The 17,024-nt window shown below is 39.8% G+C and overlaps 1 protein-coding gene across 4 annotated transcripts in view; it reads left to right on the top strand.

Moving 5' to 3' along the window:
• The window catches only part of Nek7 (NIMA related kinase 7), a 145,199-nt gene that overhangs the window by 91,098 nt on the left and 37,077 nt on the right, over positions 1-17,024 (top strand). For all 4 annotated transcript variants that reach the window (XM_006982416.4, XM_006982415.3, XM_076547521.1 and 1 more), the window contains 2 exons: positions 6,800-6,862; positions 8,390-8,500. In XM_006982416.4, the coding sequence (XP_006982478.1) occupies positions 6,800-6,862; positions 8,390-8,500 (174 nt within the window). The remainder of the gene's footprint in view (positions 1-6,799; positions 6,863-8,389; positions 8,501-17,024) is intronic.

Here is a 17,024-nt window from a genome sequence, read left to right as displayed (position 1 = left end):
TTTCCTTCTGCCCATTCCTTGGCATGATCTTGACCTTTCTGAAGCTAGGCTCATGGTGTCTGTGTGGACCTGACTATGGCCTCCCTCTGTGTTACCTGTTCCGTCTCCAAGTCTCACTATCCCCCTCCAACTATTCTCATGTCTTCCCCTCCTCCCTCTTCCAAACCCTACTTTGTCATTGACCTCATCTGACTGTCATGTACCATTCAATATTTTTTAGACTTCCTTGGTATCTGTAGCTTGATTTCACCCTGCTCAGTTATTTTAGTTATTTCTAAGACAGATGATATCACTTTCCAGTCCCTCTTTGTCTTTCTAATCCTTAATCCTCATTTGTCTCCTGTGTTCAAATCTTTGTTAACATGTCTGCATTTTTCCAAGTCTCCCAGCATAGAGGGCTCGGGTTCTTTCTTGAGAATTTGCAGTTTTCTTTCTTTCTTTTTTTTTTTTGACACACGCCTTTATTTTTATTTTTATTTTTATTTTTACATTTTTTTTAAAATTTTATTTTACAATACTATTCAGTTCTACATAACAGCCACAGATTCCCTTGTTCTCCCCCTTCCTGCCCCCCTCCCCTTCCCCCCAGCCCACCCCCCATTCCCACCACCTCCAGATCAAGGCCACCTCCGAGGACTGAGATCGACCTGATAGACTCAGTCCAGGCAGGTCCAGTCCCCTCCTCCCAGATTGAGCCAAGCGTCCCTAGGTTTCAAACAGCTATCTCATGCAGCGAGCCCAGGACCTGGTACCACTGCCTAGATGCCTCCCAAACAGATCAAGCCAATCAACTGTCTCACCTATTCAGAGGGCCTGACCCAGTTGGGGGCCCCTCAGCCTTTGGTTCATAGTTCATGTGTTTCCATTCGTTTGGCTATTTGTCCCTGTGCTTTATCCAACCTTGGTTTCAACAATTCTCACTCATATAAACCCTCCTCTTTCTCGCTAATTAGACTCCCAGCTCTCTACCCGGGGCCTAGCCATGGATGTCTGCATCCAGATTCCTCAGTCCTTGGATGGGGTTTCTGGCACACAACTATTAGGGTGTTTGGCCATCCCATCACCAGAGTAGGTCAGTCCCGGCTGTCTCTCGGCCATTGCCAGCAGTCTTTTGTGGGGGTATCTTTGTGGATTTCTGTGGGCCTCTTTAGCACTTTGTTTCTTCCTTTTCTCATGTGGTCTTCATTAACCATGGTCTCCTATTCCTTGTTCTCCCTCTCTGTTCTTGATCCAGGTGGGATCTCCCGCTCTCTTTCCCTCAACCCTCACCGTTCATTGCTCCCACTCATGTCCAGGCTGTTCATGTAGATCTCATCCATTTCTACATCATTGGGTGATCCCCGTGTCTTTCTTGGGGTCCTGTTTTCCAGGATTCATTCTCTCTCTCTCTCTCTCTCTCTCTCTCTCTCTCTCTCTCTCTCTCTCTCTCTCTCTCTCTCTCTCTCTCTCTCTCAGTTTTGTGAGACAGGGTTTCTTCCCTGTGTAGTTTTGATGCCTGTCCTGGATCTCGCTCTGTACACCAGGCTGGTGTAGAAATCACAGAGATCCGCCTGGCTCTGCCTCCCAAGTACTGGGATTAAAGGCGTGCACCACCACTGCCCAGCCTATTCTTTACATTTCTATTCTGTATATTCTAACCACTGTATTAGAAGCCCCTCATTTCAAAGGCTTATGTTGCCTATTGAGCCACAGTCCTTATGTGTTCATGCTGAACAGCTCATCTCCGCTCTCCAGCGTGCTTTATGCTAATTACTAACTGTCTGACCTTCCCTAACTCTTAATGTTCATTGGATACATTTCTCTTTTTGTCTTCTTTCTCATGGTTTCCCCTCCATTTCTTCCACATGAGTCTCCTTTCCCTGCAGACATTCCCAGTTTGCTTAATTCCTGCTATCTTTGGAGAAACTGTTGCTCCCATTCCTGTTCATACCTCTCTACACAGTTTCATATCTCTCTATGGCTGCTTCCTAAAGAGTAGCCTTTGCCCTTAATAAAGCTTGCTGTGTTCCTAGATTTCACAAAATATCAATAAAACATGAATTTTTAAACATTTTCTTCAGTTTTGTAATTTAAAAGAAACCAGAGCTGGGCAGTGGTGGCACACACTTTTAATCCCAGCACTTGGGAGGCAGAGGCAGGTGGATCTTGGGAGTTTAAGGCCAGCCTGGTCTATGGAGTGCGATCCAGGACAGCCAGGCACAGAGAAACCCTGTCTTGAAAACAACAACAACAACAACAAACCCCAAAAAAGGAAAAAAAGGAAGGAGGGCAGGATGGAAAGAAGGGAGGGAGGGAGGGAGGGAGGGAGGGAGGGAGGGAGGGAGGGAGGGAGGGAGGGAGGGAGGGAGGGAGGGAGGGGCCCAAATAGAGCTCACATCAGGACTGGGAGTTAGAGCACTTTGTGTGACAACCCTGCCAAGTTAGAGGGCATCCCCCTCGAGACAGTTTTCAATAGTTATGCAATAACTGGACACAAATAGGTGTCTAGGTGCAGCTTAACTTGTGGCAGGTCCTTAGAGAATCCACAAGAAGGAAATAGAACCCTGCCCATTATCCTCTGGTCTGGGAATGTTGATGTGGTGAGAGAAGCAGGCTGATAGAGTAGGAACTGGGTGTTTAGAGGGAGTGTGGTTTCCAGCAGTGAAAGAGAGCTTGTACCTGATTCGATTCACTGGGCTCAATACCTTCCACCCACCACAGCTACACTCTGTAGAAAGCTTTCGTGTGTGTGTGTGTGTGTGTGTGTGTGTGTGTGTGTGTGTGTGTGTGTGTGTGTGTCAGTGTCAAATTGAGGCTCTCCTTTTTTCTTCTATCCAGTAAAGGCTGGGGGTTCTGCTGCCATTGGGTAGCTTGAAGAGAGGGATGGAAACCTTCTTCTGATGTTGGGTTCAGTGGGGCAAAATGTGGGGAACAACTGAGCGTTTTTAAATGTGAGAGCTGAAGGAGGGATGAGGATTTGTCACAGGATGATGAGGCTAATTAATGTAGGGACAAGCTGCTCAATTCATTTATTCAGGTCCTTTAATGTAGTAGGGCCCAGGAGATGATTTCCATGTGGGAAGTTTAAGATACTTACACTCGTTGTATATGGGTGCACATGTGTATATATTACACTCATTGTGTGTGTGTGTGTGTGTGTGTGTGTGTTTGCTGCATTTTATGTGTCGTTTCATAATAGTTCAATACGTGCTTTTTTAGAGACATTTCTATTAAGTTACATGAATGACTCTTTTTCAAGATGGACTGATGTTAACTTTTGAGTTTTGTAAGTTATGAGTAATTTGGGTGAAATTTGAAGATGACAAAAAAATTCTCTTCAAAATGATTCAGAGAATACCAAGAATTTATCAGCCATTACTTACTTAACCACAACTAATAACTGGCTTTCACCAAGAATAAAGTAAGTTTTGAACCCCAAAGGAACCTTGGATTGAAAATAATGCCTCCTGAAGCCTTCCTTATACATGTATGTAATGTAAAAGTCTTTTTTCATTTTACAAAACCCCCTGTCTTTTTTCTTTGTCTTCTGTCTTTCCTTGCTCATTAAATCACCAGGCGGCTTTGAATCTGTGGTGGGAATGATTTATTCCAAAGATTCAGCCTTTGCTGTTGTCTTGACATGTTGACTAAAGAAAGATAAGATACGCATTTCCAGTTAAATGCATTTGTAAGTATATTTGTTTCAGAAAGCGTTGTCACATTAAATATGCCAGCAATGAGTATTTTTCCCCAGGGTTTAAAGAGCAATTTTTGATATTGTTAGTCAGTTAAAAATAAAACTCAATTTACCATTATAAATTGACCAAAACATAATATGAGCTAAATGTATATGATTTCCATGTAGCACACACATGTATATGTGTGTGTATGATTTTCTAAAGCCTTTATGCTTCTCACTCTCAGGCTCTTGTTTTTAAAATAGTCTCTCATCTAAGAGGTGCTGATTATTGAGATTATTTCTACGAGTCTCTGTGTTTGTGGCTTTAGATCTTTTCAATCACTGAGGCCACCATTCTCCTTTCTCTTCCTCTTGGGCAGTTTTTCATAGGGAGCCCATGATTATCCAACACACCAGCTTTTCTAAGAAGGTTCAGTTACCTCAAGTCCTAAGGCCAGTGGTTCTGAGAATGGCATCAGAACTCACGACTAACCAAGAATTTGCCATTTCTCTTGGTGCTCATTTGGATAGATATTTGTGTGTGTGTGTGTGTGTGTGTGTGTGTGTAATTTTATATAAAATTTTAGATGGTATTATAATTATTTTATATAATATTTATATATAAATAAATTTTATCTATCTCTATCTATCTATCTATCTATCTATCTATCTATCTATCTATCTATCTATCTATCTATATGTTTTATAGCCAAGGTCTCATGTATCCCAGACCAGACTGGCTTAAAGCTATGGTTAAGATTACCTCGAACTTAACTTGGTGCATAATGTTCCTCTTCTCTTCAGAAATGGTGACCCTAGATATATTTCAATATTACTTGTTTTGTTTTCATTTCTGATTTCGGTGCCCATTTATAGCCAACCCATTTCCTCTCTCTACCCAAACCTCCTATAGAGAGCGCCCTAACAACTGGCAATAACCCTTCCACCTTCCACTTAACTCTTTGTCCTCTGCTTCCTGCTCCTCTGAGCTCCTGTTTTTACCCTAAAACTGTCTGAATCACTATAGCAAATGGAAGGGGCTCAGTTTCAATTCTTTAGTCCAGGAGGTTTATGGATGTTATGTTTGTCTTCAATTTGAAATTGATATCCTCATTTGGTTTTGTACTGTTGTTGAGACATAATTGTAAATCTCTATGGCATACACTGATAATTTACTACATGTGTGCAATATGTGGGGCTCGGACCGGCATCATTCCGGCAAATTTCTCTTTGTTGGGAAGCTACAAACACCCCTCTCTTAGTTCCTCCTTAAAATAAACCATGTAGTGGGCTATTATTTATAGTTTTCTCCTATGGTGTGTACTCTAGAACATTCGGAACCTCCACTTGTTATGTGACTGTGCCTTGTTACCCATTATCCAACCCCACCCCCTTCTTAACCTCTGGCGACCACTGTTCTGTTATATTGGTTTTATTTAAATATGAGAAAATTAGAGCCCTGCCTGTGCATCTTGAAATATTCAGAAGCATATCTATTAAAAGTTGCCTCTTAATATAAGCTGTAATTATGTGCCCTTACCCTAGATTCATGTCTATGAGTCAGATGTCTTTTTTTCTGGCTAGTAGAAGCTTCTAATTTTTTTTCTACTTTTAATGTCATCCCTTCCCTACATGGGGATTCCCTTTGAGGTTTCTGATACGGCACTTTGCACACACGTTTTAGTATTTAGTATCTATGAGCGTTAGAACTCAGAGCAGACCTGGCCAGTATGCGAAATCACTGGCTGTGGAGCTAGCTGAAAGACCCAGGCTTCAAGTCTCAGTGTTACTCCCTGTGCCTCCATCCTTGTGTCCAACCTGCAGCCAGCATTGCCTGTATGAGGTTCTGGTAAAGAGGGCAACATCCATTGAGAGGTGGCAGTATTCTTTCCCTAATCAAAAAGATTTGGTGCTGGGTGATGGTGGTACATGCTATTAATCCCAGCACTTGGGAGGCAGAGACAGAGGGATCTCTGTGAGTTCAGGGTCAGCCAGGTCTACAGAGTGAGTTCCAGGACAGCCAAGGCTATATGGACACAGAAAGAGCCTGTCTTGAAAACAAAAAGCAAAAAAAAAAATTTTTTTGGATTGCCCCCACTAATTCAAGCTACATATCTACCTGACTGTGTGAAATGGCAGGACTCAATTCCAGTTGTTAACTAAAAACATCATTAATTTAAAAAAAGAATGTTAAATGAATAAGGTTTAATCCACCTGTAGTATAATAACTAAGATTTGAAAAACATTGTTTTCTACATATTTAGGACCTTGAAATTTCCTATTTTCAAAGATACAGGAACGTCCTTTTGTTCATTTGTGTTTGTATTTTTCTTTCTCCTTTTCTTCATTGCAACATCCCAAGGAGCCTTTTAAAACTTTCATTTCCTAATCTCTTTTCATGAACATTTTATGCCAAATACATAGTGTATCTGATTGCATATTTATGTGTACCTGTACTTGGTATTTAAAATAATAAAATTTTACCACCCGAATCTTCAAATGATCGGTCATCACCCCTTTGTGCTGTACCATCCCTGTCAAGCGTACAAGTCAGACCTATTGGAAAACCATCTGTACCTCAGAGTAGAGGTTTGGAACTGGGCTGGTAGTGGAGTAACTAACAGTAAATGCCTCTTGCCCACCAGGTGAGCTGCGTGACCCTTTAGCAGTCTCTTGAGCTTTGAAAGCATCCTTTTCTTCATCTACAGCATAGGAATGCTGCTGTTATCTTTGTAACAGTCACATGAGAATGAGATGGAATAGTTCATGAAACACACTCAGTTATGTTAACTGTTCAATGCACATTGATTATTAGTGCATTATCTTATTGATCATCACCTCCATCCTGGTCATTTGAGCATCAGACGTGAGTGCCAATATATAGCCAGCTGTTTGCTTTTGGAGGAAAAGCATTTAAGGTTTTTGTTGTTGTTTTCTGTTAACATAAGATAAAGTTCTTATGGACCTTCACAGTCAATACCTGCAAATAAAAATTTCATCTGTGTGTGTGTGTGTGTGTGTGTATTATGTGTTATCATGAATTTTATATATATTTTATATATAATGTATTATCATGAATTTACATGTTAGGCTAAAGTGTAGGTCACTATTTTATTAAATGATTGTAAACTTCCTTTTTAGATATTTGATTTAATGGATGCCAAAGCACGTGCTGATTGTATCAAAGAAATAGATCTCCTTAAGGTAAGTAATGAACTATGGGCTATTTTTTTTATATTTCTGAATATGTTGATAAGATGATTTATCAAAATGTCACGCTGGTTTCATGTAACACTGCATAATTTAAGAGTTTGTATGTTTTGGAGAATATAATTTTGATTTATGATAGAATAATTAAATCACAATATTAGGCAGAATCCACTTTTTCAAAACAGAACAGATACACAGGCCTAAAACACTGGAGAATTTTTTTTTTTCCCTAGAACATTCTACGTAAGCCTATCCTACTGGTTAAATTGTAAGTGTGTATTGGTGTCATATCACAATGTGTCATACTGAGAGCCTGGACTAACCCAGGTGCTTCACGCTGATAAACACTTCCGAAGTCAGTTCTACGGACTTAGACAAAGTGAATAGAGAAAGTGTGCCAGGAGTTATTATTAGTTCCTTGTCCGCCCGAGAGTGTGATGAGGGTCCAGTAACCTGGACGGTGTTTCCTTATTAGTGATGTTTTTTACAGAATGACTTTTGCTGTATTTATTTGTTTTCAGTGAGGTGTGATGGCTCACACTTTGATCCCAGCACCTGGGAGGCTACGACAGGAAGAACCTGAGCTCTAGGCCAGCCTGGGCTATGAAGCAAGAGCTTCTCTTTAAAGAAAGGAAAAGCACTGTGTTTTATGCATCTGTGTTTTGTTCTTAAAATGTATCAGTTTTTACCAAAGTATTTCAAAACTATGTTTTCCCACTCTTCACATTTGAAATAACTGTTTTAAACACACACACACACACACACACACACACACACACACACACACACACACTCTTTTAAAAGTAGAATTAGCATCCCTATGAACAACATGGGAGAAAAACTAAGTATAAAGAAAATCATCTATAATTTATGAGAGTTTCTATTTGAGAAATTATGTCTTGCATTAACTTGTTTAAAGTTTGAACAGAAAAATTGTAAATGTGAGTAGATTGCTGCATGTATTTCTACAAGGTGAGATTTTTTTTTCCTTAGAGATGATCTTAGTCAACTCACATGGATGGATTCTATGTATTTATATTTCTTGATGTAAAATCAGTATTTAGATACTGTATAGTGGATGTTAATTGTGGTTTTGAGCAGTCTAGCTGCCTAGGAACAGCTCTAATTTTAAAAGAAGGAGTATAAAGAGATACTTTTGCAGTTGGATGTTCTTGTATGACAGTTCTCATTTTGAAGAATATAATTTTGAGCAATTAATGACTCAATTCAACCATTCACTTATTGCATTTATTTATATGCCTACTAGTCATAACAGTACTTAAAATCTTGAGTACATCATTATTGTATCTAATAAAATATTAAAATAAAATGTATTCATATCTCGTTTTACTTTGAATAATTAGGTGTTTTAAAATTGACTATAATAAAAATATGCTGTCAAGATATTTGTAAATGAGATATTTAAAAATGAGTTGCCATAGCTAAATCAAAATTATTAAAAACTATACATAACTCTGGAATTTAAAATAAAAGTTTTTGATTTCTACTTTTTTTCCTTAGCAACTCAATCACCCAAATGTAATTAAATATTATGCATCATTCATTGAGGATAATGAGCTGAACATAGTTTTGGAATTAGCGGATGCTGGTGACCTTTCCAGAATGATAAAGGTAAGTTTGTTCATTTGTTTGTTTTTCTGACAAAGCTGTCTGTGAAATGTCTATCTTGGTGGTTACTTTAAAGACCTCACTGTGATAGTTAGCATATGGCCATATAGCCAGTGGTAATGATGGACATGGTTATGAAGCTGGCTTACTTAGCAAAGTTCACCCTAGTTACCTTACATTTCTAAATGCACCTGAATCACTTTGGAAATGGATTTAGAGACTTGTCTTCTGAAGTTTGAGTGTTTTACCTTGTTACTTTTAAGCAGACTACCCTTGATCCTTTGTCTTCGGACCCCAGGGAAAGGAGGAAAGAAAGAAATCCCAGGCTGGAGGGACGGCTCGATTGTTAAAGTGCTTGCCACATAACGATGAGGAGCTGAGAGGAGGTCTCTAGAACCCATGTAAAAATCCAGTGCAATATTGGGTGCCTGTTAATGAAGCTCTCGGGAGTGGAGACAGAGGGGTCTCTGGAACTCACTGGCCAGCCAGTAGGTGAATAGGTGAATTCTAGGTTCAGTGAGAGACCCTGTCTTAAAATATAAGATAGGGAATGATTGAGGAAGACATAAGCCTCTGGCTTTGACACATACCTGCACACCCATGCTCACGTATCTACACATCTACACAATCCATGTGCATGTGCATACACACACACACACACACACACACATACACACTGACATACACATAAAGGAAAGAAATCTGAGAGCAGCTTAGAAGATGAGCTGAGAGGACTCCTCAGAGAAGAATTTGGATGTCAGTCTGACTGCAAAGCTTTTTAGCGTTCTTTCTTAAAAGGATGTTAATTGGGTTTATGTTCAGTTGCAGGAATAAAAACCATTGAACGAGAGTAAGTTAAAAACTGCTTATCTTTGCACATGTCACTTCTCTGCACCACTTTCTCTAGAATATAATTCATAGAGACATTGTAGTAATTAAATCCATTTATATTTATCCCGATCTTAGAACCATGTTTCGCATTCAGCTTCAGTCCCGTGGCTAGAATATCATCTCACAGACATATTTACCCACAAGACAGGCTGCATTTGTAATCTATATTTAAATGGCAGCACCAGCTAAGCCTCTTTTACTGTGGCTGACAAACTGGCCAGTGTGGGAACCAACCAAAGAAGAAAAAGAAAGGTAGTGAATTTAGAACCTTCTAAAGCCAAGGAATCACCCACTGTTGCCTCCATTTTGGCAGAGACTTAAGGCTCACTGAGGAGTCACAGCGTTGCAGAAGGGAAGGGGTTAGGAGTTAGGAATGCCCTGGGTGGAAATTTCTAGCATAGCAGGCTGGAGGTGGACTTGACCTTTTGGTTTCCTGGCAGGTGGCCACACGTTGTTTTTCAAGTTCTGTTTTGGTGAGGAGTCTGGTATTGTCACCTTGTGCCTTGAGTCTTTGGGCTGGTAGATTCTGATAAATCACTGATAATCTGTTTCTGGTTATTGGAAGGAGAATCCAAACATGTTCCTTTAATTCTCATCAGGATCCTAGGAAGTGAATGTAACACTTTAAGAGCATAAGTACCATAGCTATTAAATAGCAGACCTGGTACTTTTGAAACCAGGTTGGTTTAATACAATAATCCCCATGTTTTCCTTTAATGGCCCTTAAAGATTCTTGTATGGCAGGATTCCTTTGATTATCAGGTGTAAGTACTTGACCATTCTGGGGGGCATTTACCCACCAACCCCACAGCTCCCCAGAGTTTTCTTGAGTGTGAGCAGCAGGAAATATTAGATAAAGGATTTAATTGTGGAGATGAACAGATAGAAAATAAAGAATAGCCTTGAGAGGGCCAGGAACCTATTCCAACTGGCCCTGACTGTCTCTCCTCCAGGGTATTTATAGAGACACCAAGGGGTGGCGCAAAAGACCTTCCCCCAGCACAGCCAAGTGCAGACCATCTCAGACACCTGCACTCAGGCCAATGGTCCTAATCATCCTCTCTATGTGGACCTGCTGGGTAAAGCCACGAGGAACCCGAAAACGGGCTCCCACACCATCCACTCAAAAAAAGAGTGTCACAATTTCTATTTCTTTACTAGATTTTCTGATCAAGGTGCTCAATAGTTAAGAACTCCTGAGTGGGGGCTTCTGTATAGAGATCACTGTAACTTACGTCACTGAAATTCTTAACAGGGCCCTTACCTGTAGGATGGGCACACTTAGCCACTTGGCTAGACTTTTCTAGTTGGAACAGCACTGTATGAAATGAAGTAAAAAGGGCTGAGGAATAGGTGAGTGATAGAGTACTTGCCTAGCCCATTCAATTCCCAGCACAGGGAGGAGGGAAAAAAAAAGTAATGTTATTACCTTATGGGAGCTGGCTAAGCACTGCATTTAAAATGAATCACTTCCAGCCAGTTATCTGATTTTCTGTTTCAGGGACTTCCCACCACTCTCTTAAGCTGCCAACTGCGGAAGTATTTCTTTGCAAGTTAAAGAATAATAAAACTTTATAGTCATAGCTTTTAAAAGAAATTAGGATGTGTTCTATGTCCACCTCTAGTGGACCACCTAGCCGTTCAACTATTTGAACATACAAAAGAAAACTGTCTTTACAGATGACTACAACTTACATAAAACTATTTGAACTTTTTTTTTTAAATTACTTACCTGGTGGTGCTGTGGGAAAGAGTGTAAATCTTTGTCTCTAAGGTAGATTCAGCACAACAGAATTCTATGTGGAATGAGTAGTGCTCCTGTAGACAGACGGGTCCACCCTTGCCATACTCTTGAGGCTTCTGACTAAAGTTTACAGATGTGTATGATGTAGCGGACTGTTTACAGGGGGTATTTTTAGAGGGTATCACTCAATTCCTCATAAGTTGTGAGCATGGCAACTTAATGTACTTTAGTAAAATCCTAGAGTTTCTGTCCCTACTTCCTCATGTGTATGTTAGTGTGTAGGCTTTTGTACAGTACTTGCTTTCTTGTAGGTTCTGGCAGTGTTTGTCCAGTATCAGATCTTCTGAGGGTTCCAGGTCATTGAGGTCCCTAAGTCTAAAACATGAAAGTCTATGTCAAGCCTTCAGATCTTCATCATAGTGGCTGTAACAACTTTGAATCACAAAAGTCATTTTCCAGTGGATCACTTTGGATCCTAGGTATAATTTTGTGGTGCTTTTGTTTGTTTTAGCAGTATGTTATTTCAGACTTGACCAAATCTCTATGTTGTGTTCAGAGGAATAATGTAATAGATATGAATGATCTGACTCGAAAGTCTCCTCTGGTTCCTTTCAAGTAGAATTTTATTATTGATCAACACAATTAAATATACATAGTTACGTTTTTTCCCCTCTATATGATTTAAGCTTTGTGCTTATCCTTTGTCATAAATACAAAAGGCCTGCTTGTCTTGGATTTGTTTTCTCTAGTTTGTATTCATTAACATTTTCCAAAGGTAACTACCAACTTTATGTGCATAAAGTCTCCCTCGCTTTGTTTTCTATCTGGACACAGATTTAATTCAAAGATAGATGTATGACAATATGTGTGTACACTTTCTCAGGCACATCACAATTTAATTATTTCTTTGTTAGAGCAGAGAAAGGTCAAGTATGAAGCCTGGTATAGCCTGTTGCATCTCTATATCTGTCTGTTTTCATTTCTGTTGTATAGATTCATGTGATATTGCTGAGTAACAGAACACACATTTTAAGTCATAGAGACTGCCCACTCCCCAGTAGTTTATGCCATTATAGCTCTTTTTCCAAGGGGAAAAAAAGCTCCATTCTTTTTTCTTGGTCATTAGCACATACAAGATATATGGCTTACACCTTCTTAGAACTCAGTATGTACCATAGAAGACAGTTTTTAAACCAATATTCATATTAAAATATGTGACTTCTGTTGCAATAATGTATATAAAGGAGGTACAGGTTTCATCAGGACAGTTGATGTGAGAATGGAAACCCTTGATGGAGATAAACGGCTTTGAGGTGTAGTGGGTGCTAGATGACCTTCACTTACTTAAGCGACTGAGCCACAGCTGCCATATCTATAAATTGGTTTATAATACTCATCTCATAATGTTATCATGAGGGTGAACTACCACACACACACACACACACACACACACACACACACACACACACACACACGATATGTATGTGTGTGTTATCTATATACTTGTTTTTAGACCTTTACACATAAATGAACACATTATCCTGGCCAATTTGAATTTTTGATGTTCAATGCATACTCAAATTTTCTTTATTCTCTTTAAGTCTCTGAGTGATACTCTACCTAACCCACCCCTTAAATCATCCAAAGTCTACCCTCTCATTTCAAAGTGACTAGAGTGTTTATGCGTGAATGATTAACCTTTCCCATGGGTCTGCCATGGTGACTTATGTCTGACCTTGTGGTTTCCTGTGCTCTCCTGTTGACATACACAGGAAGGGATTGTTGTACATCCCTCTACCCGGGTCTCTATCCTTTCATTGCTTTCTCAGCTCAAGCTTTATCATTCCTGGTTCTTTAGCTGTAACCATTCTGCATCTTCTGGGTTTCATCTATTATCATTTGAACATCTTCGTTTCATTGTTCTCTTGCATGACTTCATAGACATACATACATACAGACACACATGTTCCTTATTAATTCACTCATTCAAGAAATTCATATTGTAGTGGGGAAGACAAAGGGAATGATAAGCAAGTGTGTGGTTCCAGATGCTGTGTAGTGTAGTGTAGGGAAACAAAGGTGGGCAATGGGAGAATGCTGCCACTGATTTGGGAAGATCTGAGAGGGCCATGCTGATCAGGTCTCGCCAGCCCCACCTCGACCTGCTTTTCCATTCAGCCACTGTTGAAGCTCCATGAAAGGCCTCTGGGCTGACCTCTGTCAGAAATCCCAGTGGTCTCCAGTCCTCTTTCTTCTTGATTGCTCAGTTGCATTTGGATCTCCTTTTCAGTCGTTTCTTAAAATACTCCCATTGGCTCACCAAGTATTGCAGTGACTTCCTTTACTGCTAACCTCTTCTTAATGGAGTCATTCTCTTACTCATGACTTTTTGCGATAAGGTCTCATTTAGCCTAGGCTGGCCTCAAACTCACTATGTAGCAGTCTAATCTTGAACTACTGATCTCTCTGATTCCTCCCTAGTGGGACTGTAGGTGTGAGTTTCGTGCCCAGCTGTCTTACTCCTGCAGTTTTAAGATACAAACCCAGCCTTTTGTTTTTGTTTGTTTTTTACCCACTGTGGTCCATAGCATTGATGCCTCTGGATTCGGTTACTATCTTTCCTGTGCCTGTAAACAAATTCATGATCTTCTCATAGACAGCCCCTATGTTTCCAAGTGGAGGCTCAGCTTGAGTGCATGCTGGAAGCCAAGTTCTGATCATTTTTTTTCCATCTACATATTTTTCAGATTTCTCTCCCTATGTAGTTCCATTGCCCTTTTTTCTTTCTAGAGTTCGAAACTAGCCATCTCGCTACAGAGTAAGAGCTTTCTAATTCATCCACCAAGATCCACTCTACAGATCTATATTTCTTCATCAGCCTTTGGGGGTCGGAGAAGAATAAAAAAATCCTCAGCCTTCAATCAGCTCCTTTGAGGATTTCTTAACGAGGGTAAACGCTGAATTGTTTGGCAGCCCCTGTGGTACGGGGCATCTCAGTCCGTGTGTCCATGTCCCTAGAACAGCGCCTGACCCAGGGCGGTCACTTAATAAATGTCTCCTGCAGAATCCAGCGTCTGGTTTTCCCACAGTCTCTGCAGAAGAACCATTTGGTCCCTTGACTCTTGTCTTAGTGTGTCATCCCCTTGTGTCACGTACGCGGTTCCTTCTGCTGGGGACGTCTCTCTTCATTCCTGGTCAACTTTGTATCTCTATCCTTGAGCCCTTCACACAGAGCCCAGTTCCTCAAGACTTTCCCTTGACCTCAAAGGGGCTTTTATGTATAGATATCTTTGGACATATACATTTATTCCCCTGGAGACCATTCTTCCCAGCATTTAGTAATGCTATTCTGTAGTGATTTTGCATGATTATTTTATTGATATTTTCATTTGCCCAAGACTTAATCCCTCTTGAACAGAGACTTGTATCCTCTTTCTTCACTAGGCTGTCCTCTGTTTGTTAGGGAGGTGCCTGGAGCTCCACATCGCATATAACAATTGGCTCTGTTATCTTGGCTACACTTCCCTGTTCCCAGGGCCAGTACACGCCATGGGTGACAGTCTCCTCCTACTTTATACCTTGATCTCTTCCAGACTTGTTCCATGAGTGAGTGACATGCTGGCGTGAGAGAAGGGGTCTTCTACTGCAGCAGTTGCAGAAGAGGACATGGGTGGAGGGTCCTAAAATTCTGGAGTTGTTTTCTAAACGCCCCAATTTTATAAGCATGTGAAAGGAAATAGGGTCTTCTTTTTTGAAAGAACATGATAGTGGCGTAAGGCTTCATCAAGGAAAACAGCGAAGGCTCGCATTGTGTGAGGAATGTTCTCAAATCACCATGCAGTGCCACAGTGTGCTCCACTCTCTCAAGTCTTCAGCCTAATTGGGTTAGAAACGGACGTATAGCTCCTGGTCTTTATTCCAGAGATGAACCTCTGGATAGCATTGCATCAAAGATTCTTGCAAGTAAATAATTAATTGGTGTAGAGCAGACTGACAAATATAATTAAGCAATTTATAGTTGAAATATTCAGTCTTTCTCTAATTAGTGACAAAGGAATACCTGAGGCTGTGGTCAGATGAAAAACTTCCCAGATGAGTTGGAGGATAAAAGGAATGCTGGGATTTTTTTCATCATAGATTTCTTCATTAACAGTAACCGCAACTCTCAAATAAATTGGTCTTAGAAAAGATTTGAGTTCAGTTAAGTCATGTTGTTGGTCTATATTTTCTCTGTTTTGGAGAGTATGGAACTCTTGGGTACTCCATTGCATGGTGAGCCCTTATTTCAGGAAATAATGTCAGGAAATATGTTCATTCAGACTCAGGTATAAAGGGATAAGACTAATCTAGATATCTGAACAAGAATTTTGTTTATTTCTGCTTATCAATGGTATCACAATACTTTTTAAATTTTCATAGGCCCTTTTGCAAAATATACTTCATTCATTGAATTGATATCAATACAAATAATAATTTATAGTGTATATATGAAAGTTAATTTGATAGAAAAATGTAAGTTATATTTATATTTTTAAAACATGTATTTTGTTAAAATTTCAGTACAACAAAATATACCTTATGTAAATGAATATCTTTAGGGGATGCTCAGTAGTCTGCTAACAAATGTCATACCACAACACTATGACTAGGAATGAGATGAATTTGATTTTAACAGAATATTTTCAGTAAAATATGCAATGCACATAATTCAAATGAATACCTTAAAAAAAAAATTGGAGTATGTCATTATTCCAACCAATTAATTAAGGCTCTTTCCTTATTTCTAATGCATTTAGACTCAGATTGTCTTCTTGGATCGTTCACTTTGTATTTGTACTGTTTCCATTTGTGAGTCTTTCCCTTTGCTTGTATGTGTCATGTACGCTCCCTGACCGGGAGATAATTTAGTTCCTTGTAGCCATATGATTAACGTCACTACTGCCACCGCACAGCCAATCCTCAGTTGCATAGGTCCATCCCCCCCCCCCCCCCCCCGCTTTCTCCTGTCACATGACCCTGCACAGGCTAGACTGTAAGAGCCTCTCTGGTTTTGAGTCTGACTTCTTAGAAGGGCTCACCAGATTATGTGAAGCCAGCCCAAAATAATGTCCCTTTGGGTTGCCCCAAAGTCAGCTGGCTGGGAAGCTTAATTAAATCTGCAAAAAGTAATTCTGTCATATGATGATATAATCTGGGAACAATATTTCTTTTTCTTTCATTCATTTAAGATGTTTTTTAAAATAATAGTTTTATTTATTATTTGAAGATTTTATACACATATACAATAATTTTTAGCTCGTCCACCTCCTATTCTATCCTTTCGACTCCCCCAGACCCACCAAACCATCGTCCTAACTTCATGTCTTCTTTTATTATTCATTGTATTCAAAGCCCCAGTTGCAGTTAGTGTTAGCTTTGTGCAGATGAGTGTGGACTGTGCATTACAACGGGAACAACCTGTCAGCAGCCCTAGCATCTTACTAAGTAGCCCAAGCTGCCCTTGAACTCTCTAGCCTGCCTCCCACTTTCTAAATCCTGGGATTATGGGTACCACCAGACCCAGTTCAGGAATAAATGTCAAGGGGAGAGGATTATATACAAGGTGTTGGGAATTTGTAAATAAATCTTAGAATTCACCTTACCACAAACTGATAAGTTAGGTAGACTATCAGCCTTGTTTTGAGGTAACTGTTATCTTCAAAGATTGAAAGTTAGAAAATGTGTTTACTTGCTTGGTTGTTACTGGTTTCCATTCAGACACATGTTTAGTTTACTTATCTAAATGTAAAGGTGGTATTGGAAATGAGATCATTTTGAAGTGTCTTTTGTACTCTTGACCTTTGCATACTTAAAGCCATAAATTCCTCCCAGTAGCATTGTCTCTCTTGGATA

The sequence above is a fragment of the Peromyscus maniculatus genome, chromosome 11 (assembly GCF_049852395.1).
Source record: "Peromyscus maniculatus bairdii isolate BWxNUB_F1_BW_parent chromosome 11, HU_Pman_BW_mat_3.1, whole genome shotgun sequence".
NCBI lineage: Eukaryota > Metazoa > Chordata > Mammalia > Rodentia > Cricetidae > Peromyscus > Peromyscus maniculatus.
This window is presented reverse-complemented; position numbering and strand designations above follow the sequence as displayed.